The sequence below is a fragment of the Sciurus carolinensis genome, chromosome 2, assembly GCF_902686445.1.
Source record: "Sciurus carolinensis chromosome 2, mSciCar1.2, whole genome shotgun sequence".
Taxonomy (NCBI): domain Eukaryota; kingdom Metazoa; phylum Chordata; class Mammalia; order Rodentia; family Sciuridae; genus Sciurus; species Sciurus carolinensis.
This window is the reverse complement of record NC_062214.1, coordinates 89,747,127-89,772,398: the sequence shown is the minus strand read 5'-3', so window position 1 is coordinate 89,772,398 and position 25,272 is coordinate 89,747,127. Positions and strand designations below refer to the sequence as shown.

Genomic DNA, 25,272 nt, shown 5'->3' with positions numbered 1-25,272 from the left:
AAAGTTTACTAAAAATAAATTGACATAAATTTTTCTATAAAATGCAAAATAAATTAGTTTATAATAAAGGCTATTAACTGGCAGGTCTTACTATTATTTGGATCTAATTTTATCTTATTATTATTTCTGTTAAGAAGTTAGGAAATGGCCTGAAGGTCAGTACTAATATCTGAAGGTTAGTTTGAAGCCTAAACAAGAAAACTGACAATGTTTTTAGAAAATCAGTCTTGGGCTTTCTTTTTTAAAAGCCAGAATCCCTCAATTGCAGTATAAGTTACAGAATCACTTATATTCTATTTTTTTTAAGTCAACAGTAAAATTTCCCAGAAAGTTATTTACCTGACCCAGTTGGTCCAAGCAGCAAAATATTACTTTTTTCAAGTTTTATATCATCATGAGAAGAATCCAATACTTCACTCCTCGTTTTTTCCTGAGGTATTTGTTGATTTACCTGTTGCTGCATTGATGCTCCTAAAGCATTACCATGTGGGCTAATTCCAGCAATCTGAAGCAATTCTGAAAAAATGCCAAAGGAATCACTAGAGCTGCATCTGAATTTTTTTGAATATAAGCCCCATAAACTATACATCTAAAACTGAATTACAATTTAGAAAAGTTTAAATATGTCAACATTCTGTCTTATCTAAAAAGGAAAAAAATCTCAAATTACGTCTAGTGACAAAAGTATAACACAAAATTGTACAAGGAATCAAGAAAAGAAAATGGATTCTTTCCACCTTCATTATTTAATAAATGTGAAAGAAGAATGCTACTTCACACAAAGGAAGAGAGTAACAGTACTAAGAGTCAAATAGCTATATGTTTATAGAACAACGTTCACTGTGATTCTGTTTCCTATTCTACAAAAGAGCAATAATACTTATCCTGTCAATTTCAAACACATTGTTGAAAGGAGTAGAAAAGATGCAATTCATTTGGGGGCCACATTTTCAGCAAGAAAAAACAATGAATGGAAAGAGAAGGGAAAAGCAATTAGGTTCTAGTCTCAATTCTATTGCTCAAGATATGGACCATGGAAAGTCACTTAACTTTCCTGGAACAGCTTCTTATTTGCAATGTGAAAATAGTAATATAACCTTTATAGTTTCTTTCACATCTCAGAATGACTGTGTGAATAACCAAAACAAAACAAAACATGGTTAAGTCTCACTATTCCTGGCCCTATCTGAATCTGATTTTACTGGATCTCAAAAGGAGCTCCCGAGTACCTTTAATATAGTTGGAATGCTTAATTAGACAGGATTGATATTGTTGGTGAAGTATCAGGTTTATCAGCTGGGTCCCTACAAAATGAATCTTTATTCTTGCTTTCTCTTGGTTGAGGGAAAGAATCCAACTAGTTTTTAAAGATTATCCAAAATTGTAAATATCTAGATTATTCCTGGTTCTTAGCGTTTGAGAAATCTGGTATCATACTTGTTTACATTTCTGGATTTTTTTTAGATTATTTCTGAGAAATGGGTTAAGAATATCACTGCTTTCCAATGCATTATTTTAATCAAACCATAGATGGTTCACGTAGACAAACCATATTATGGTCCTAATCCATCTGACTGTCATTTTAAAACTCTCTTTATAATTAAGGTCAAGGGTATTCTAGTCATCAAAATTAACTATATTCAACTAACATGTGAATTTAATTTGTGCCACATTCGAGAAAAATTCATAATCCATATCAGGTAAGAAAACCTAGTCTCCTATATGAGTTCAATTAAGTTGTTGCTGGTAAAATCTTTTTTAAAATTTTAGTCAATCTAATATGGAAGGAATTTGGTTTTAGTTTAGCTGTGCTCAATGGAAAAAAAATAATTCAGATGAATAATTTGTGAACAAAATTATAAGTGGTATATTAATTACAATAGAGCTACATGATATGTATTTAATTTACTCAGTGATTTAAATTTCTAAAAAGAGGGATAACTTGCCAGGCGCGGTGGCACATCCCTGTAATCCCAGCAACTCAGGAGGCCAAGGTAGGGGGATGGCAAGTTCAAAGCCAGCCTTAGCAATGGTGAGGCATTAAGCAACTCACTTATTTAGAGACATTGTCTCTAAATAAAACACAGAAGAGGACTGGGGATGTGGCCCAGTAGTTAGTGCCCGTGAGTTCAATCCCTAGTACCAAATAAAATAAAATAAAAAATAAAAGAGGGATAATTTAAATGGTACAGACTAGTGTCTTCTTATTCCTTTTGTTTGTTTTTTGTTTTTAGTACTAGGGATTGAACCCAGGGGCCTTTAACCACTGAGATACATCCCCAGTCCTTTACATTTTTTACTTTGAGTCAGGGTCTCATGAAGTTGCTGAGGTTGGTCTTGAACTTGGGATCCTTCCACTTCAGCCTCCTGAGTAGCTAGTATTGTAGGCAAGCACCACCATACCCAGCTCTCCATCATTCCATTTTATGATCATATGCCCCACAGTATACTTGAGATGAACTCTTCTATTCTTTTAGGTAGTTCGCATTCCTGCATCTCTCATCACTATTTAAGCAGATCTCTCTAATAAGAGTTATGAGCAAGCAGGCTAGTATAGGAAGGGTAAGAAGCTCATTAGTGGACTGGGGATGTGGGGTCCAGTGGCAGAGTGCTTGCCTATCATGTGTGAGGCACTGGGTTTGATCTGCAGCACCACATAAAAATAAATAAAATAAAGATCCATCAACAACTAAAATATTAATTAAAAAAGAAGCTCTTTAGCTGTGTGTAGCCATTGACATATTATTTAACACTTCTTTCAGTTTCTCATCTGTAAAATGGGGGTGAAAATTACAGTTTCTATCTCATGGGTTTGGGAAGATTAATGAATATATGCAAAATACTTAGCACAGTGCTTGGCAGATGATTTAGTGTGTGTTATAAAAAAATTTGCTCTTACTATTTTCCTACTTTTTAATTTTTCAGACAACATAGCCCTTAAATGCAAACTAAGGATTTCATTGAGTGCTCAACTTAAGAAACAATATTATGTTCCAATGATGGAGAAAAAACAGTTACATCAGTATAAAAGTTGTATGCTGGTATCCAAAGGGGCTTAGGAGAATAATTTTGATTGCATATGATTTTGGTCTAATATCCTAACTTAGAACCTAAAATCTTATGTAAGTCATTACTAAATTGTACATAATGATATATAACTTAAAATTTTTGTTCCAAGTCATCCAATATAATTACAGATTGCTTTTACCCAAGTTATTAAATACTGTCAATTGTTAACATTTAAATTACATCAAATAAGTACATGTATTACATGACAGTTCTTTCAAAATATTCACTAGAGACTTTCTTTACTAATTCATACTAGTTCCACTAGTCATCAGTATACTTATGAGTATTGAATACTTAATTATATTTTTGGATTATGAAATATAAATTATATATGTCCTTAGTTTCTTATTTAGATCTTACATTTTATATAATCAAATTCTACTGAATTGATTATATTTCTTAATTTTACCATGCACAATATATCAGCATTTCCACAGATTTAAAAATAACTAGTGACAAATATACTTTTCTTACATGCAGAAAATGTCATGCCAGAGGTGGTAAAACGGTTATATTATAATAGCTCAGTTGTATGTGCAATACACTTCAAAGAGTCAATATATAATACTGCTTGGTTCAAAGGCAAATGTGTAAGTACCAAACTGTCAATTTTCCTCTAATATTTTAATTAGTAAAACAAAAAGTCATGTGAATCTTATTATGACACCTCTGGAACCTTCACCTTCTTGTGCAGCAGCCAAAACAATGGTTTAAGACATCAAAATGGTCACTCTCCTTGGTGTATTAGGTCGTTCTACACCCTCCATCAGACTATCTGATGCTTATAGGTGCAATCCATGGTTACAAACAATGCACTGGGGTTTATTCATAATTTGTAAGACTACAAGTTTCATAAATACCAAAAAATAAACTAGTTTCTGGCAAAAAGTAGTTGGAAGATACTTTGCCTCTATTAAAGTTCCAATCACTTATAGCAGGCCAATTCTAATTATAACTAAAAAACTGTCAATGTATTTATATTTATAAAGAAAACTATATACAATACTTCATATTTCTCCAAGTTATGCTTTAAGAAGTGTCATAACAGAAAAGATAAAGTCAACTACCTGAAATAACCCAATTACACAAATTAGGTGTGATAAATTGTTCCCAACTTAAGTAAACCATGTCTGATAAGCACACTGAGATAATATACATCTTTCTTGCATACAAGCAAGTACATGTTTATCATTACTATTGCTGACACACTTGACTGAGGTAAATCTCAAAAGGAAGGAAGACTGCAGAGGAGGACCTGAGAGATCACTTACTTGTAAATCTGTACTCATCTTCCCGTCTTCTTATTTCTAACTCTAAAAAAAAGATGAAAATATTACATATTAGTCTAGTTTTGGGGAACAATGATATCCCATTTCTTGCCTTCTTTCAAATATACTTAAAAGGATATATTTGGGGCTGGGGAGATAGCTCAGTCGGTAGAGTGCTTGACTTGCAAGCACAAGGCCCTGGTTCGATCCCCAGCACCCCCGCCCCCACCAAAAAAAAGGATATATTAACATTGTTTTTAGCTCTTTACATTACATTATGAAAAAATGTATATGCTATCTCTTTTCTATATTAAACAAAACCAACCAGGCCTTAATGATGATTGTCCAGTTGCTAACATTCACATATGTCAGATTAAAAATAGGCATCTATTTTAAGAGTATAATTAAATTTTCAATAAGAGTTAAATAAAATCTTTCATATTATAAATATCATAACTGTTGCTTTCAGTACCTCAAACAATATCAATTTAACTGACTGAAGGAACCAGAAAAAATTTTGCTTCATTTAGACCTTGTAAAAATGATGGTTCCAAGTCTTCCATTAGTTATGACTTACACTTTCTAAAAATAAAGTAACTGATACTACCACATAACTATTCTGCCCATAAGTTCAACAAATGAACAAGCATCTTCACCAAAGTTATATACCAAGATAAGCTACTCGAGGTAATTGAAAGATATTATAGAGTTATAAATTTTAAGTGTTTAGCAGAATTTCCTCAAATTGTATTAGTAATGACTAAAAGAACCTAAAAGGATGGACTATAGATCTAAATCAGAAAACAGGACTCTCTGGACAACAAGATAGACTTAAATATTTACATTTTATTCAGTTTTTTTTTTTAATGAAAGGATTCTATTTATATAATATACATTACTGTCTACAGTAAGTTGAGATTACACAGTATACTGGTAATATTAGAATCTAAGATTTATAAAAATTGCACGTACAATCACTTACAAATTTGCCCTTCACCTTGCACTCTGCAGTTTGGGCCCACAAAAGAAAGAGTGCAAAATGTCTTGTATTAATAGTTACCATCTCCACATATCTCTGACTTAGGCAAATGAAATTCTGTATCCTGAACCCAAAAGAGAAGAACTGAGTAGTGTAGAGCATTGCAATGATCTTTTCATGGTGAACTAGTTATGGTGAAGTCTGTAATTCAAAGTCAATACACAATCTCTAGCCCAGTGGTCTTCAACTTCCCCCGCCCCCGGTAGTGCTTGGGATCAAAACCAGGGTCTCCCTCATGCTAGGCAAGCACTCTACCACTGATCTACACACCCTCACTTTCAAACATCTTTCCTGAGACCCTTAACAAGAAATACATTTTCTTTTAAATTTAAATATATATTTTTTAGTTGTAGGCAGACACAATACCTTTATTTTATTTTTATGTGGTGCTGAGGATTGAACCCAGGACCTCATGTGTGCTAGGTGGGTGCTCTACGACTGAATCACAACCCCAGCACCAATACATTTTATTTTGTGACCTAAAGCCCATACATGTATAACTTAAAACTTATCTACAAGTAATGTACTCTGGCATTTTCTTTCTTTCTTTTGGTACTAGGGATTGAACCCTGGGGTACTTCACCACCTTCCCAGTTCTTTCTATTTTTTATTTTGAGACAGAGTCACATTAAGTTGCTGAGCCTCTAAATCATAATTCTCCTGGCTCAGCCTTCCAAGTTGCTGGAATTACAGGCATGAGCCTCTATGCCCAGCTACTCTGGTATTTTTCTATTCACTCCTTAAAAAAAAAAAAAATGCTATTTGCATCCTGCCAAGATGATTTCATATCCACTAAGGGAAAGCAATCTGCATTTTGAACAATGCTACATTGTACTGAAAGCATTTTAGCCAGGCATGGTGGCACATGCCTGTAATCTGAGCAGCACAGGAGACTGAGGCAGGCGGATCACAAGTTCAAGGCCAGCCTCAGCAACTTAGTGAGCCCCTATCTTAAAATAAAACATAAAAAGGGCTGGGAATCAGTGGTTAAGCACTCCTGTGTTCAAGTCCTAGAAAATCATTTTAGACAAAAGCAATGAATTACAAATAAAATTACTTCTAAGCATTGTAATTTCTAGTTTGGTCAATTATCAAAAGTACTAACCTCTAGGTGTTAATGATGTCTGCTTTTCAACCTCTGCTTGCTGTCTCAGATTGGCTGGGATATTATTATATATCCTCTTATAATGATTATACACAGCAACTGAAAGCACCTTCTTAGCAAACGACTGGCCAACAACATACTTGTCGAGGTAGTTATATATCTGAAAAAAGATTAGGTATAAATAAGTTACTATGAGTTATAAAAGCACACACATTATAAAGTTATGTGCTGAACATAATGGCAGAGTTTTAAATTTGAACAGACTCTCATTAAAATAAAATGCTAAGGACATGATACATTAAGTAGAAATGATTCAAAGGTCTAAATCTTAAATGAACAAAACTACATCATTAGGTTTGTAGCTTAACAAAATATTACTGTTCTCTATTAGTGTTATGCTAATTTCTGTTCTATAAAAAAATGCCATAGATTCTAATGTTTTTTCAAAAAGTTAACATTAAAGTCACTGAAATACCTACCCATGCCACCACAGATATAAAGGTATCATCATTAATGTAAATCATTTAAAAAAATCTTTTCTATACCTCTCTCAATCATGCAAATGTAACATTGTTCAAAGATACTGTATTATAAAACTACCCTTTTCAGAAACAGACATTATATAAGTAAAAGGCATAAGTTATATTACCAGTATCCACGTATTTTTTTTTTTTTTTGGTGGTAGTAGGGATTGAACCCATGGCCTTGTGCGTGACAGGCAAGCACTCTACCAACTGAGCTACATCCCCAGCCCAAGTATCCATGTATTTTAATACTCATAAACACTTAGCTCTTTCTCTGATATTAATCTTAAAGTATTCATTTATCTAAATGGCAATCTAAAAACCTTTTTTTTTTTTTTTTCCTTGCAGAGACTGAACCCAAGGGTATTTTACCCTGGAGTTACATCCCCAATTCGTTTTATTTTTCATTTTAAGACAGGCTAGCCTCAAACTTGCAATCCTCCTCCCTCAGCCTCCCAGGGTAAATTCCTTCAGTTTTTAGTGAATAAAAATGAACAGTTAATAATCACTGACCCTTGAAAATAGTTAAACTGCTTATGTATTTTCTAAAACTTTAACTCAACTGAAGTCTACACAAACTAGGAGACATATAAAACTTAATGGCTACACACACACAACATTTTTAATGAGGTACTGAGAACTGAACCCTACCTGTAGTCTACCATTGAGCTTCATCTCCAGCTCGTTTTACTTTTTATTTTGAGTCAGGATCTCACTAAGCTGCCCAGGTTGGCCTCCAACTTGCAATTCCCTGGCCTGAGCCTCCTGAGTCAATGGAATTACAAGTGTGTGCCATGATGCCTAACTCTTAATAGCTATATTTTCTATGACATTACTTTTACATGACAAATTCCTTAGCTGACACACAACTAAATTTTATTGTAGATTTTAAAATCTATAATCTATTCCTCATAAATTACATATATGAATCTTCAAATCTGTCACAGCACATTTAGGGATAGAGACAAATACATAATATAATACACAGCAATAAAATATATATATATATACATATATATATACACTGAGACAGAGTGAGAAATAATTTAAGTGTACTCATATCTGAGACACAGATAGAAAAATAAGACCAGGAGGCAAGATCTCCTGGTTCTTAAAAATCACATATCATGTGATTTTAAAGGAGCTATCACGTACACTCTGCCATGTTTCACAAGACTAAACCACACTCTGCTTGAAACTTCTGGCAAGAGCCCACATCACAAAAGCCAAGATGATATACAGGGCAGCCCTAGCAGTAACTGTGAAAAAAATTACTTGACATTGTTAAACTAAGTTTTTCTACTGTAAAACAGACTAATTTAAGGGAGATAATTGCAGACTAGTGAGTGTTACTTAGGGGCCCACACTAACAAAATAAGTCAATAGCTGGAATTTTTAAAGAATATTATTTCAGATTAACTAGTTATGAACACCATTTTAATTATATCCAATTATATTTCATTAATACTAAGTATTAATTATGACAGGGGAAAAAGCAATGGACTCCAAACATAAATTCCAAGCATCAAATATCAATAACAAGTTAACTAGATACAGCCTATAGTGAGAACTTACAGGGCTGGGTTGTGGCTCAGTGGTAGAGCACTTGCTTGGCATGTGTGAGTCACTGGGTTCAATCCTCAGCACCACATAAAAATAAATAAATAAAATAAAGGTATTGTATGCATTTATAGCTAAAAAATACATAAAAAAAAAAGAATGTACAGCTAAACATAGAGGCACACACCAGTAATTCCAGTGACTTGGGAATGCTGAGGCAGGATTGCAGCCAGCCTCTAAAACTAAGTTAGACCCTCCTGTCTCAAAATAAAAAGAACTATAAGAAAGACTGAGGCTGTAGCTTAGTGGTAGAGCATCTGTGTGTTCAGTCCCTGATAAACACACACAAAAAAACCAATTTACAATACTTATTTACCTACTAGTGTTAGGATTCAATATAAAATGGGGAGAGGAAAGTAATATAATGTTTTCAAGACAAAATACTTATAAGACTGAGCTAAGACCTATACCTTCTTGGGGGGAGGAGGAGGTTTCTGTTGGAATGCCAATTTTACAGCTTCTGCAGCTGATTCCGGTTCTTTAATTATGCTTTTCTTTGAGTCTGCTTCAGATAGGACAACAAAAAGTGATGGCATTTTTCACACTTTACAAAACGAGTGGATGCTGAAAAAGAAAACAGAAATCAGCAAAGGAACATTTAAAAATAATCCCAGTAGTGTTTTTAACCTAAAAGACTCACTGTAAATGAAAATTTACGCAGTGACAAAAAGTAGGTTGCAGTTCACTCCACTAGCCACAATAACAGCCTTGTGTATACAATATTACAAGGACCGACAATTCAGTAAACTCTATTCATTTCTACTAGGTTCCTTCCATTTTGTGATATATTTCATTAAGAAAAGATTGAGATTATTCCAAGTTCCTATTCATTAAAGGCAGTTTCAAAAACCACTTTGAGAATATTGAAAAATCATATATTTTTGCTGAAATATTTGAATGAACAGTGAACAAAAGTCAAGCACAGATTAAAGTATTTTTCCAATATTTTATTATGAAAAATTTCAGGGCTGGGGAGATAGCTCGGCTGGTAGAGTGCTTACCTCGAAAGCACAAAGCCCTGAGTTTGATCCCCAGTATTGCCAAAAAAAAAATTTCAAACCTTGACTTGGTAAATATATCAAATTATTTCATAGTTTATTTCACCCTCAATTACTCCACAAGTTCTTGTTTTCTTTTTCTTTTTTTTCCCCCACAGTGCTGGGAATCAAACCCAGGGCCTCATGCATGCCAGACAAGCATTCTACCACTAAGCAAGTCTCTAATTCCTATTTTTTTGTTTGAAAAGTCACTAAGAAACTAACAAAATAACCTTAGTTATATTGGTTTGATTTAAAGATAATCATATAGTTTTTTTTAAAAAAATGTCTGTAGTTGTAGGTGGACAGCATGTCTTTATTTTATTTGTTTTTATTTTTATGTGGTGCTGAGGATCAAACCCAGTGCCTCACACATGCTAGGCAAGCGCTCTGCCACTGGGCTAGAGCCCCAGCTTCAGCCCCAATCATATAGATTTTGAAAGTAACAAAGGGTAGTTAAAAATGAAGATAAAATGGGCTTCTCAATTCTAAACCATCAGCTATAGTTTATCCTGTGTTAAACCAAATATGATTTTCCTACCTTTTCTTTCTTTTTAAAATATGGCTATATGATGTTGACTTATGAATATAAATGCTCTTGGCATTTTCCAAGCCTAATCCTATTAATGGTAACCAGGGACCTCAGAAAGCAGCATGGTAGAGCATCCATACAAATGCAAATAATGAATACAGATTTGATAAATCTAGATAATACAATTATATGGGATATTTCTGTGTGTGTGTGTGTGTGTGTATCATCCAGCTAGACAAGTAAAAAGAAAAAAAAAAAAGATGACAAATGAATTTTAAGAAAATTTTTCTTCTTTGGGAAAATTATAAATATTAATATCTATCCATAATTACCCAGCAAGCACACCTAAGTCTTCACAAAACAATCTAAATGAATAGATTATTCCATACATAAAAAATAAAACTCATTATTAATTCAGTCAATTTAATTTTTATTTTTTCCAATCTTAAACACAAGGCAATTAAGAATACAATGTGGATAAACTCTAGCATAAAACTTTAAAACTCCAGGAGAGCTCAAACATGTTTTCTATTTAATGATCACCTATAAACGTTAACCTAAAGAAAAAGATCAAGCCAGTCCAAGTACCTGCAATAAGCCCAAATAATCACCACCTCCCACCAATGGGAACAGAGCCAATGTCTTATTTTATAATAAGGCACCAGTTTACCAGCGACCTGATTGTTAACAAGGAAAGAATTAAGAGGCAGAGAAGCCTCTGATCTAGTTCAGGCTGTATGACAGGAAATCTGGCCTATGAACACAAGAACAAAATATTTCTCTAGGGAAATAGGTCAAAGGGAAAGAGATTAAACATCAACATATCACATCTCTGCTTACTCTGAAAGACTGCTTAAATTCAACTTGAATACTCTATTTACAATATAATTTTACAGTGAAAAATGTTCCATATATACCCAAGTTCAAGGAATGAATTTTATTTATCAAAATGCTAAGTAAGGAAAAAATACAAGCATTGTAAGGATTAACTTTTTATTCCTGAAAAGGGGGGGCATGAATTTTAATTTTGTTAAATTACCAGGAAATACATACTTTTTTCTTTAAATGATTACAAGTATCATAATATAGTCCTTTCTATAATACTGACGCCAATAAATATTCTTGTAGAATATGCCAAAATAAGAAAGACAACCTTAGTGAAAACCTTCTCAGATTTTTGCTTTCTTTGGTTTTTGTTTGTTTTTGTTTTGTGTGTGTGGTACTGAGAATGGAATCATACTTGTGCATGCAAGGCAAGTGCTCTACCACTGAACTTCACCCTCAACCCTGGGAGATTTGTTTAAATAAAAGTTCCTCATGATTCCAAACACAATTCAGGTTCCAAAATAAAATCTCCAAACCAGAGTAATAATGTTTAATACCAACCTCAACAGACACGTAAGTACAGTAAGCCTTCACAAGTATTAGGTATGTAAAAATAAAAATAGCTAAAGGGTCTATCTTAAATAAAAGAAACTTCATGTTTGACAAATTATTTTTAATATGTAAAAGAAAATTTAAGAAGAATACACAGAATATTAGTCCTTTCACACATTCTTAGATTTTCTTCTTAACATCCCATTTCGGATGATTTTACACATATTCGTATGGTATGTATCTATAAAAAATGTATTTTATTTCCACAATGTCAAACAAGAATACCCTATTTTAACACCAGCAAAGAAAACAACAAAAATCACTACAACTATCCTCAGAAGATAGAACAGTGTACTGCAGGACCCATGACCTAAAATAGTTTTTTACATCTTTAAATAGCTGAAAAATGACAATGAAAGTTAAATAAAATTCAAATCTCACTGTCCATATACAAAATTTTGTTGGAACAGCCACATACATTCATTTACATTGTCTACTATTGCAGAGTAGAATAGCTGCAACAGAAACTAAATTTCCCCAAAAGTCTAAAATATTATTATTTGGCCTTACACAGGGAAAGTTTGCTGACTTATGCTATACAACATTTAAAAGAAAAAACTACCCACAGAAAGGACACTTGCAAATCATGTATCTGGATATGGGTCTAGTGTCAAAAATACATAAAGAACTCTTCAACAACAAGATGACTGAATTTTAACATGGACAAAGGATTTAAATAGCTATTCTTTCAAAGAAGATACACAAATGGCCAATAAGCACATGAAATGATTCTGAACATTACTCACCAGGGAAATACAAATTAAAAACCACCATTTGATACTATTTCACAATCACTACCAATCAAAAGTAAACATTAAAAAAGACATGGAGAAACTGGAATCTTCACACTGCTGATATGATTGTAAAAGGGCACAAATGCTGTAGAAAACTGGCAAGTCTATAAAAACTAAACATAGTTACCATATGACTCAGCAATTCCATTCCTATCTACCCAAGAGAAGTAAAAATGTATGTCCACACAAAAACTTATGCATAAGTGTTCACAGAAACATTTTTCATAATAGCCAATGAGAAGAAACAATCCAAATGTTCATTAACAGATGAGTGGCTAAAAAATGGGATTTTTTCCAACAATAAAAGACAATGAGCAAGGCTGAAGGTGTAGCTCAGTGGTAGAGTGCTTGCCTGGCATGTGTAAGGTTTGATCCTCAGCACCACATTAAATAAAAAAAAAAAAAAAAGTACAATAAAGTTAAAAAAAAAAAAAAAAAAAAAAGGACAAAGAGCTGGGCATGGTGGCACATGGTGCTCAGTTACTCACGTGCCTGAGCAGGAGGATCCTGAGTTCAAAGCCAGCCTCAGAAAAAGTGAGGCGCTAAGCAACTCAGTGAGACACTGTCTCTAAACAAAATACAAAATAGAGCTGGGACGTGGCTCAGTGGTTGAGTGTCCCTGAGTTCAATCCCTAGTACCCCTCTGCAAAAAAAAAAAAAAAAAAAAAACTGAAATATTGATACATGCTACAACCAGGATGAACCTTGAAAATATGCTAACTGAAAGAAACCAGACAAAAATGCCATCTATTGTATAATACTACTATATGAAATATACAAAATAGACAAATTCATAAAGACAGAAACTAGGTTAATGGTTGCCATAGCTAGGAGGAGAGGAAGGTGAAAATGACTACTAAAGGCTATGAGATTTCTTTCCGGGATGATGAAAATGTTCTGGAATTAGAGAACTAATTGTACAACTTAGGAACATACCAAAATCCCTAACTGTATGTTTTAAAATGGTGAAATGTATCATATGTAAATAAATTTTAAAAATCCTGAAAGTGAAAGAATGAGTATTAACATATATAGTTCTCAAACATTGTTTTTCGGGCAGAGAAGCAGTTTGCAAAAATATGAAAAACATATCATTTATATTTTTTCAAAAAGTGTATGTTCAATACAGATTTATTTCCAAAACCTTAACTTTATCCATAATGTCTGACTTTTTTAATAAAAGGATACATATGTATTCAAGTAATTAAAAATAATGAAAAAAATTTTTAAATTGCCAATTACCTAAATGGGCCATTCACAAAAGAATTACAAGTGGCCAAAAGTAAGAGAAAAGATATTTATACTAGTAACTAAATAAGTGAAGATTTAAACAAAATAATCTGAGATCAAACAAAACTCTTTAGGATGAGGATGGCACAAGTTTAATGTGTATACATAGAAGATCCTCCACATTCAAAAAGACACATTCTGCAAAGATTTTTACTGTAGGTAGGCAAAACCAATGGAAGAAAGGTTTGTCATACTCCAAGGTCTACAAGTAAAGCACCAAGGAGAGGGGACAGTGTCATGTTCATCTATATTTTCTGAGCCTGGCAGTTATCTGACTCAACAGTTATTTGCTTGCTAAATTATGTATAAGTGCATACTCTTCTTTTACTCTTTTCTTCCACATTTTCTATTTTCAAGTCCCCACCTCCAATTAGAATTTCCAAAGGAAATTAGCCTCAGCTTTGAGTTGATTATTGTAAAGCAGTGTTTCCACACTTGGTCTAACTGTTACACAGATTTGAGAACCCCTCCTAACATCTACAGAATTTTAATCTCTAGGGAAGGAGACTTGAAGTCACCCATGTTTGAAAGTCACCCACAATGGTTAATACAACCTGGCAAGTTTTGAAAACACTGCATAAAAGAAAAATATTTAATCCCAAGAGGAGCTAGTTTACCCCTAAAGAATCTTCAGTTGGTAGAAACATATGGGGTGGGGAACTTCTGAAAAGCAAATTTTCACTGCTAAGTGAACTAAAGTCTCAGCTTCTTCATTTATAAAAATAAGAATATTCCATCCTGAAAAAAGTGAGGTTACAAGATAAAATTATGTATGTTGGCATTTACTAAATTTAGTCTCTTTCCTTTTCTACTCTAAGAAATTATTCTTTAGGTCTATAAAGATTGAACTCGTTCTCAAAAAAAAAAAAAAGTATTTCCTGATTAAAATATTAGAATTGTTATATATCACATCAAATTTGTTTTGTTTAGAAAGTTTTATCATTCAGTTCTACCACTTTCATTCTATATTATAATCCAAATTAAATTTCATTCAGACTGATTCTTCTGTTTTGCCAGACAAAACCAAAGATCTTTGGTATTCCAGCTATGAAACTGGAATTACTTTAGAAGTCTTTCCAAAACTAGGGCTAGCGATTTAGTTCAGTGATAAGAGTACTTGCTTAACATGCTCAAGGCCATGAGATGGATCCCCAGCACCAAAAAAAGGCCAAAAAAAAAAAAAAAGCCCAAAACTGTAAAAGCATGCTGTGTATAGTACTCTTTCATGTGGTGGCCCATTAGTATTAATGGTAAATGTGAAATTTTAATTAAAGTCTCAGTGTTAGGGTTAGACCATGGAGAATCTTCTCCAGCTAATTATAAGAAACTGAGAGTCCTACCAAACCCAGTCATCAGCTTTTTTACAACTGACCTGTACAGGAAAGCTGACATAGACACACAATGTAATTTACCCTTGAGTCACTACCATTAACTCTAAATCATATAGGCAATAAGTTTGTTGATTATCTGATGGACTGAAAAAAATATCTGCCAGGCATGGTGATACATGCCTGTAATCCCAGTGGCTCAGGAGGCTGAGGCAGGAGGGTCTAAGGTTCAAAGTCAACCTCAGCAACTTAGCAAGGTTCCAAGTAACTTAGCAAGACACTGTCTCAAAAAAATTTTAAAAATGGAAAAAGGGCTGGAGATATGGCTCAATGGTTAAGCACCATTGGGTTTAATCCCTAGTACCTAAATAAATAAATAAATAGAAAAGAAAATATCTCTAGTAGCATCTTTGCATTTCAGAAACTCATAACAAAAGTAGAATAGTTGACCTATCCCTTCTTTTGAGTGAATCATTAATAAATATCTGACATTTCCTAGAATTAAGGGCTTACTCCTCTAGAGAGTTCTCAGAGAAGGAAATTACCTTAATATTTGAACGACTGATTTTAGTCAATGAAATGCTTAATAGGTATTTGAAGAATGCACTAATAAATATAGAGTAAGTCTTGTTTCTCCTCTAACCCAATGATTGCACATATGAAAACTCACAAAATCCAAATTTAAAATAATACACAAAATCAAAATAAAGATGTGGGACAGGAGTACTGAGATTGAACCTAGGGGTGTTTTATCACTGAGCTCCATCCCCATCCCTTTTCATTTTCATTTTGAGACAGGATCTCACCAAGTTGCTAAGGCTGGCCTCGATCTTGCAATCTCTCTGTCTCAGTCTCCCCAGTTGCTGGGATTATAGGTAGGTACCAGCATACCTAACAAGAAGCAAATACTTTTCTTCAGTTCTTACCACAACACAAAGTATCAATAGTCCTAGGTAGTTTAAATATCTGGTGACCATTTAGAGAATCACCTAAGATCAGGAAGAAAATAACTTTGGTTTATATAATTTTATATATTTCTATACATCTAATGACTTAAAAGGAAGAGAAAAAGAAAAACACTAGAAGTAATACTTACACACAAAGGTCTCTACATGTGTGCACAAGTCACCACATTTAGGACAGCGCAGCTGGTTTCCACCTTTCCCAGAATTCCCAGAGCCTGATTTCTTACTGCTGCCCTCACTCACTGATTTCTAATATTTGTGGAGGAGAAAAAAAGAGATTGTCAGATTATTAGTTTCAGTCAATCATTTTATATATACCTTAAATGTAAATGATATAGTTCATAATTACTCTTATAATTTTTATAATTCCCAGAATGGAATTATTAGCACAGTTTATATCCTTACTATCACTAGTTATCAAAAGATCTTTTTACCACAAAAATCAATACACATGTATTAACCTATTCTTTCTTTCTTTTTTTTTTTTAACACAGTATGTGCCAGCATGTATAATAAAGAGCCTCCTTTCAATGACTCAAAAAGCAATAGGGCTGGGGAGATAGCTCAGACAGTAGAGTGCTTGCCTTGCAAGCATAAGGCCCTGGGTTCGATCCCCAGCACCGCAAAAAAGAAAAAAAAAAAAAAAAAAAAAAGAAATAGAGGAAAATTGCATTTCAGACAGCTACTGACATTAACAGTAAAAGCAGGAGATTTATTCAGACTGATTCTTCTCTTCTTCAAGGCAAAACTCTGAAGATCTCTAATATTCCAGCTATGAAATGGAGTCACTTAAAAAGTCTTTCCAGGGCTGGGGAGACAGCTCAGTCGGTAGAGTGCTTGCCTTGCAAGCACAAGGCCCTGGGTTCGATCCCCAGCACCGAAAAAAAAAAAAAAGTCTTTCCAAAACTATAAAAATACACTATGTTTAGTATTCTTTGACTTGGGGGCCAATTAACATAGGTTAAAAATCACCAATGAAATTACATCAAGACTTATTATCACGGTAGGTAGTGACTTAACATTCTTACATGTAACCTTTTTCATTTCTAAAATGGCAATAATTCCACCTACTTCAGTCATGGATATGAAAGTGCATAGAATTTTGTCTAGCACATAACATAAGTGTCAAATTCATACAATGAAAAAAACTGATAATTCACTGACTTGATATAATTGCTAATAATCTACTTGCTAACTACTAGAGTAGCCCAATATTAAGTATACCAGAAGTCCAAGACTTTTAGGTAGAGAATAGAGTGAGGTTTATATAATCATAAGTTGTCAAAGAATTGTATGAGCCAGGCATGGTGGTGCACACCCATGATCCCAGCTATTCAGGAGGCTGAGGCAGGAAGATCACAAGTTGAAGGCCAGGCTGGACAACTTAGTGAGATCCTGTCTCAAAATAAAAAATAACAGAGGGCTGGTAGTATAGTCCCCCTGGGTTTAATTTCTAATACTGGGGGTAGGATGGGGGAGGAGTTGTATGAAAACAGGAAATGATGGTTATTCCTAACTTGATCCTAGTGACTACCTAGATAGATTATTTAATGAAATTTCTTTACTACTTTGAGGTGTTAGAAATTTTAATTAATGCTTACTAAGTGCAATGCTTATACTCGATGGTTCAAACTAAAACACAAAATAAAACTACACAAAATTCTTCATTTTATATATCTCAAATTTCCTATAGAAAACATATAAACCTAGAGGATATACAGTGCTACTATTATATTAACTATTTAAATGAGGGAAAATGGGGGTGGGAAGTGTAGGGAATAAAAAACTCTTTTGAAAAAAATAAATAAATAAACGAGGGAAAATGGGGCTGTGGATGTCTTTCAGTAGTATAGCACTTGCCCATCAAGCCCAGAGCCCTGGGTTCAACCTCTGGCACTGCAGGGGGGAAAAAAAAAATTTACATGGGTTTCAATAAATATAAAATAATTACCTTATTTCCATCTCCAGAGCCATCTTTATTTGTCCCATCTTTCGAGGCAAAGTATGCTGGTGTTTCTGAAAAGGTTCTAAGAGGAGCTCTGCGCAGAATCAGAGTTTCGAAGGTCCCAAACCTTCCTAAAACTGGTATATGAATGCGACTACATGAGATACCTGAAAATAAAAGGAAATCTATCATTCTACATACCAAATTTTTTTTGGGGGGTGCTGGGGATTGAACCCAGGGCCTTGCGCATGCGAGGCAAGCACTCAACCAACTGAGATATATCCCTAGCCCCTACCTACCAAATACTGACATGCCTTAATAAATCTCCTGGAAACAAAAATCCTTGAGCATAAAGGAAGTAGAAAACAGTTATAGTTTTCACAGCAACAGTACATACTAATAGAGAAAACAGTGATACCATCAAAAGTCAAAGTCCTCTCAAAAAACCACCAGGCACAGCCTCTGAAAGACTCTTAGTAAGCAAAGAAATTATTTCTGGAACTATCCTTCCAAAGTGAGGTAAAACACCCCCACCCCATATAACAATGTGTGGCTCTTTTAAAATGTGAGACGTGTTCAACATCTGCTTTACCTGTAGGTTTTTTTGTTTTTTGTTTTTGTTTTTTTGGTACCAGGGATTGAATTCAGGGGCACTCAACTACTGAGCCACATCCCCAGCCCTATTCTGTATTTTATTTAGAGACAGGGTCTCACTGAGTTGCTTAGTGCCTCACCGTTGCTGAGGCTGGCTTTGAACTTGCCATCCTCCTGTCTCAGCCTCCTGAGCCACTGGGATTACAGATGTGTGCCACTGAGCCTGACTACCTGTAGGTTTTATTAAAAGACCAATTACACCCTATATTCTTATTCTTACGTGAATAAGCACGTGATAGCAACAGCTGTATATTTGATTATATGGGGGTAATGTATGTGACAAAGTATACAAATTACAATTATTCTTTTTAAAAATCATGTGTTATTCCACTTATGAGGTACTTGGTAGTCAAAATTAGAGAAATAGCAAGTGGAATGGTGGTTGCTAGGAACTGGAAAAATGGAGAGTTATTATATCAATGGTTATAGAGTTTCAGTTTTACACGAAAAGTTATGGACATGAATGGTAGTATTGGTTGCACAACACTGTGAACGTACTTAATACCACCAAACTAAACATTTAAAAAGGGTTAAGATAAGAAATGTGTTTTTTACTATAACAAAAAATTGGAGGAAAAAGACTTATGTACTATTCATTAAATCATTCATTTTAATGAAATATTTCAATATAAAGCATTGATGCAAATTAATCAGGGAGTCTTAACCATGAATCTCTTGGGCAGTCTGATGTAGGCTCTGGATTGATCTCTTCCTAGAATAATGGTGTTTTGTTTAATATATTTTTATTTGTTCTAATTAGTTATATATGACAATAGAATGCATTTTGACACATCATACATAAATGGAGTATAACTTTTCATTTGTCTGGTTGTACATGATGCAGAGTTATACAGGTTATGTAATCATATATGCACATAGGGTAATAATGTCCCATTCACTCTACTATCATTCCTACCCCTCATACACTCTCCCTTCCCTTCACTGCTCTATCTAGTCCAAAACACCTCTACAGAATAATGTTTAAATGCATGAAGTGTAGAACAAAGGTAATTAATTATACTGAAATACTTATCAAACTATTTTTTGAGCCAGGAATGTGGCTCAGTGGTTAGCATGCACAGGCCCTGTCTTAGATCCTTAGCACCACTGGAAGAAAAAAAAAAGACTTTAAATATGCTTCTTTAGTAACAAAATCAAGTAAGATCTAACAGCTCTTTTAATAACTACTATGATTTTGAAGTAACGAAAAGTACAGATTTTGAGATATTAGCAACTATAATGTGATATGAAAATACTTGCGATTTTGACTAATGACAAATTCACAAATACTTCTAAGACAACTGTGATTTGTTGCTATATTCATAATTGAAGGAAGCACTATAGTTCAGTTGAGATTAGTGAAAACAAAGTTCACAGAATCTCTGAATCCTGTTCATAGACCCCTTGGGAATACATGAACTTCAGGTGAAGAACCCCTGAAAGCCAAAAAAGGCAAGTATTTCTGTAAAGTATATTTTGCAAGACTACTTGGCAACAATGATAAAAGTCAGTTAAAAGTTAAACTGTTTTCAAAACTTCTGTCATACAGATAAAGCTTTCTGACTTTCAGGACACTGTTTTTAAAAATAAATATTAGAATTAGGCACATCCATTTTAGGGCTATTAAGAAGTAGGAGGGTCATTTACTCAAACTTTAAATACTGTATTGACTTCTATGCTTAATCTTGAACTAAGGATTCTACAAAAACATACAAATGATTCATCTTAAAATACATCTATCTTTATTTTAGAAATAATGTGAAAGAATTAAAAATTACCATCTATTTTATTGACAAGTGTGTTTAACACTTGGTGAAATAGTAAATCAAGTTAAATTCCTGCTTAAAAAACTTGGTCTCTGACTGGGCACAGTGGTTCCAGTTAAGGCAGGAGGATTGCCAAATTTGAGTAACTTTGTGAGACCCTGTCTCAGAATAAAAAAAATTAAAAAGGGCTGGGGAGGTAACTCAGTTGTAGAGACCCCCTGGGTTCAATCCCCAGTACCGCAAAACAAAAAGAAAACTGGTCTTTAATTCCTAACACAAATTGAAAAAAATTTTTTCAACAAAAACTCAAAAATAATGTCAGCAACTTCAAAGATGTTTTACTCCCTTTATTAATCTCAAATTTCCATTTTATGCCCAAACTGTTGTTTTGGGAATTCTTAATATTTTTAATAAAGTAATGTCATTCTTCAAGTTTAAAAATGTTTGATGGATTTTCATTAAGGCATTCTGCTACCCAAGAAAAATCGTAGGAACTTATGTGTGTGTGTGTGTGTGTGTGTGTGTGTGTGTGTGCAACTAGAGACTGAATCCAGGGACCCTTACTTGTAAGCACTCTGCTACCAATCACATCCCCAGCCAGAGAAATCTTAAGAAATTTTTTGTGGGAACCAGGCACACTGGCACCCACCCGTAATCCCAGAGGCAAGGGAGTCTGAGGCAGGAGGATTACAAGTTTGAAACCAGCTTCAGCAATTTAGCAACACCCTAAGCAACTTATCGAGACCCTGTCTCAAAATAAAACATAAAAAAGGGCGGGGATGTGGCTCAGTGGTTCGGCACCCCTGGGTTCAATTCCAAGTACCAAAAAAAAAAAAAGTTTTGTGGGAGGCTCTGGATTCAATTCCCAGCCCTGCAGGACGTGGGGGGTGTTCTGCAATGCCAGAAATAAAGATGCTTCCTCATTTATTCACTTTGCCTTATTTAATTTGTCTTGTATTTGACTGGAAAGAGAAATAATTTAAATCTGGCTCAAAAAGTGAAATAAGCCAGACTCAGAAAATGAAGGGTGAATATTTTTCTCTCACATGCAAAAGCTACAGAGAAAAAAAAAGAATAAAAAAGGATCTCACTAAAAATAGAAAAGACCAATAAAGTAAAGGAAGACTGAAAAGGAAGGAGAGAGCAAAGGGAGGTACTGGAGAACAAAACTGACCAAATTATGCTACGTCCTTGTATATATGACTATGTCACAATGAATGCCACTTTTATGTATAATTATAATGCACTAATTGAAAAATAATAATAGGGGCTGGGCATATAGTTCAGAGGTAGAGTGTTTGCCTAGTATGCACAAGGCTGGGTTCAATCCTCAAGCCTCACAAAAGAAAATTTTAAAAATGATAATAATAATAATAATAATAATAATAATAATAAAGGAAGACCAGTAGAGGGAGGATCTGTGGAAATTGACCAAATTATGTTAGCTGCATGTATAAATATGTCACATTGACTCCCACTATGATGTACAATTATAATGTACCAATAAAATAAATAAAATCTAGCTAAAAGTTCCAAGGTAGGTACATTACATAACTATCATGAAAATTATGGATGCCAACATGTTTGAGCTCTTCATTTATACCCTACATTTCTAGTCTTAAACAGACAAATTCAGACCAAGCATTGTCATTCAAAAAAATTTTAAATGGAATCAAGCATTTCTTAATGTACATATGTGGAATGCAATGTGATCTCAGATATGCAAAGTATGTTAAATATACATCAAAATTGAAAAACACTAGCAAAATTTTTTTGATTTCTTTACTACAGCTTTCATATTTGAAGAGAATAGGGCAGAAAAACATTAAATTTGATATATATAGCCCAACAGGAAAAGAAAACAGATCCAGTATCAAGTATAACAAATTACTAAACTTTCAAACTACCATTTAAAAATTTTTAAATCTAGCTTGGTAGGTCCATGGAAATAGAAACTATTTCAGAAATTCTGCAATTGCCACTTCTATTATTAACTCATTGAACTGAGAATTCTCCCGCCATCTCATTAGAAAATTACAAGTATGTTTTAAAATTTAATTATTTATTTTTGGTTGTTGATGAACCTTTATTTTATTCAGTTATTTATATGTGGTGCTGAGAATCAAACCCAGTGCCTCACACATGCTACACAGGTGCTCAATCACTGAGCAACAACCCCAGGCCAAATAACAAGTATTTTGATGAGAAATTCTTAACTCTAATGTGTATAGGAATAAATAATAAAATTTAATCCTGATTTTTCCTTCTCTTTCCCCTCTTCCTCTTTCTAAGAATCTTAAATAAAATAATCCTCCTGGCATTAAGTCCTCTTTTATAGGCTGTATACATAGGTTTTTTGCTATAGAAAATAAATATTTTGGGCTGAGGTATAGCTCAGAGGTAAAGCACTTGCCTAGCATGTGTGAGGCACTGGGTTTGATTCTCCGCACTGCACATAAATAAGAAAAATAAAGGTCCATTAACTACTAAAAAATATAAAAAAAAAAAAAGAAAGAAAAGAAATATTTCAGTCATCTGTGGTGCTGCACACCTGTAGTCCCAGCACTCAGGAGGCAGAGGCAGGATCACTTGTCAGAAGTAAAAACCAGCCTGCAAAAATATAGCCAACTCATTAGGGTGAAAAAAAAATTTATGTAGTTAAAGCTTAGGAAAGTCTTGAATGTGAAAATCATTTGCCCATTTCATGGTCATATAAAAATATTAAATTCTATGATACTGGGTGCTGTCTCATATTTGAGGCTTAGTTTACTCCTTTTCAATGAAAACAATGGTTCTGTATTTCTGAAACCCTGTGGCAACTTACATTAATGGATACAGAAGTAGATCGTAAGCCATTGTGTTGATTTACCTATTAATGTATTTAAATTTAAGGAAAAAGTGACTCTTTTGAAATAGTTGCCTATCTCCTATGATTCATACAATTTTCAAGGATTCCTGACTAGAACAGATCAAGAACTTTTTTCAAAGAAGGTGTCCCTGGGCATACCCCCACTTCCTGGCACACCCAGCTCTGGGGCTATCTCTTTTCCATCTTTTAAATAAAACTTACTTTCTACGATTAAAAAAAAAAATAAGGGTGTTCCTGCTCCCCCCAAAAATACTTTATACACCCCTAAAATGCTATTACCATCTACTCCACCAGATTTAAACATGAAGGTACAGGACTTATTCAACTACCTCCAGCAGCAAAACGTCCTGGAATGTAATTGGCCTTCAACAAATGTATGTCAAATAAATGAGTTTAAAATATCTGTCATTTTTAAATGTTTACAAATATTTCTGGAACTGAGACATCTACTTGTTGAGTTTTAATAATACTTTAGTACTAAGGTCCATCCCTCCCATTTATATATCACTTTACAAAATGCGTCTGCCCACATTAATAATAAACTGCCAGGATAAACATTTAGTATACAATAAGGATGTTATAATGAACCAAAAAAAAAAAAAAAATTAGGAAAGGGGGAGTTTTATTTATCCAAGGATCAAAAAGCGACAGATTAAAAACGAAACGAATTAGTCTGGAAGTTAGTGACAATAATAGGATCTAGCCTCAAAGTCTGATATTCATAGGTTTGGGGAAGAGAAAGATGGTTTCTTTTTCCGGAATTTCTTGGCTCATGTACCACTCTTTCACAGCTCCTGATAAACAGGAAAGGTAAACAAGAACCACTCTAAAGATATCAAGCCTCAAGTTCGGGAAAGACGGCAAACGACTGTTGATATGGCCGAGTATTCCAAAAAGAATTCCACCGGTAGTTTCCCCCATCTCCCCGGCTGCTTCCTGCGGGTCCTGGGCTTTGCCTGGCGCTGGGAAGTATTGCGAGCTCCGTTTATGTCCGGGTGTTGACCGCCGCACAATGACACCTCGAGTGTTGCGCGGCCTGCGTCCGGACGGCCAGCTGGGCGCCCCGCGAGAACCCCAAAAGTGACAACCCCTCTGCCCTGCCCCTCCCGGTACCCCCGACAGCCCAAGGGGGCTTCGGCCAGACTCCCGGAAGAGAAGCTGCATTCGCAGGCGGTGGCCCCCGAAAGGACCGAGTGGGATCTCAGGGCACTTTTTAATGAGAGGAGCATTTCGTGCCTCTTCCAGAGTTCCCCAACCCAAACTCTGGAGGCCCAAAAGCGAGCGGTCAGGCAAGAGCACAAGGATTTTCTTCACATTTGAGAAACACCTTCTCCAGAAGCTGGCAGAGCACCATCCCACGGGAAAGTGTGGGTGGATGCCGGGCAGAGCGCCTCGCAACCCCTCACATCCCGCGAGTGAGTTCGCCTCGGGCCCTCCCCGGGGTCCCCACCCGCCAGCCGGTCCACGCTCCCAGGCCGAGGGCTCGGGTATGGGACTACTTCGTTACCTCTCTGCGCGGAGGCGAGCGAGGTGGTGATGAGCCGAGCGGCAGCTGCGCCGCAGGTACAAGCGCCGCAGCTGGACATCTCCGCTGGGCCTAGGCCGGGGCTTCGCCCCTTGCTGACCTCTGGTTCTCAGCAGCTGGGCTCCTACTCTCAGGGCGCGCTGACTGGTCCTGAACCGTCCCGCCGGCCCGAGGCCTAGTGCAGGGTTCACCCGCCTATCAGCCAGGCCTTCGCGCCCTTCGTGTCCCACCGCTGTCTACTCACTTGAGTAGACACTTATCCCTCCTCCCTTTCCCTCCACCCCCCCACCCCCCGCCTACCGGGCCCGGGGAGCGTGCGCGCGCCTGCGTCTTAGGCCCTGGGAGGGGGCGTGGGCACGCGCCGCGTGTGCGTGCGTGAGACACCAACGTGAGGCGAGGGAAGGGGGCGGTAACCTGGGCGCCAATCAGCGTCCTACGGCAAGCGGTTAGCCCCAACTGTCCGAACGCGTAGTTTTGGTGGAAGCGTCTTCATCCTAGAGTTGAA

The 25,272-nt window shown here is 35.3% G+C and overlaps 1 protein-coding gene across 1 annotated transcript in view; it reads right to left on the bottom strand.

Moving 5' to 3' along the window:
• The window catches only part of Clpx (caseinolytic mitochondrial matrix peptidase chaperone subunit X), a 35,484-nt gene extending 10,447 nt beyond the window's left edge, over positions 1-25,037 (bottom strand). The window contains 8 exon segments of the mRNA XM_047541451.1: positions 340-516; positions 4,341-4,382; positions 6,482-6,641; positions 9,036-9,151; positions 9,154-9,189; positions 16,140-16,257; positions 17,960-18,120; positions 24,750-25,037. Coding sequence (XP_047397407.1) covers positions 340-516; positions 4,341-4,382; positions 6,482-6,641; positions 9,036-9,151; positions 9,154-9,189; positions 16,140-16,257; positions 17,960-18,120; positions 24,750-24,828 — 889 coding nt within the window. The 5' untranslated portion in view covers positions 24,829-25,037.
• Positions 25,038-25,272: the final 235 nt, after the last annotated feature.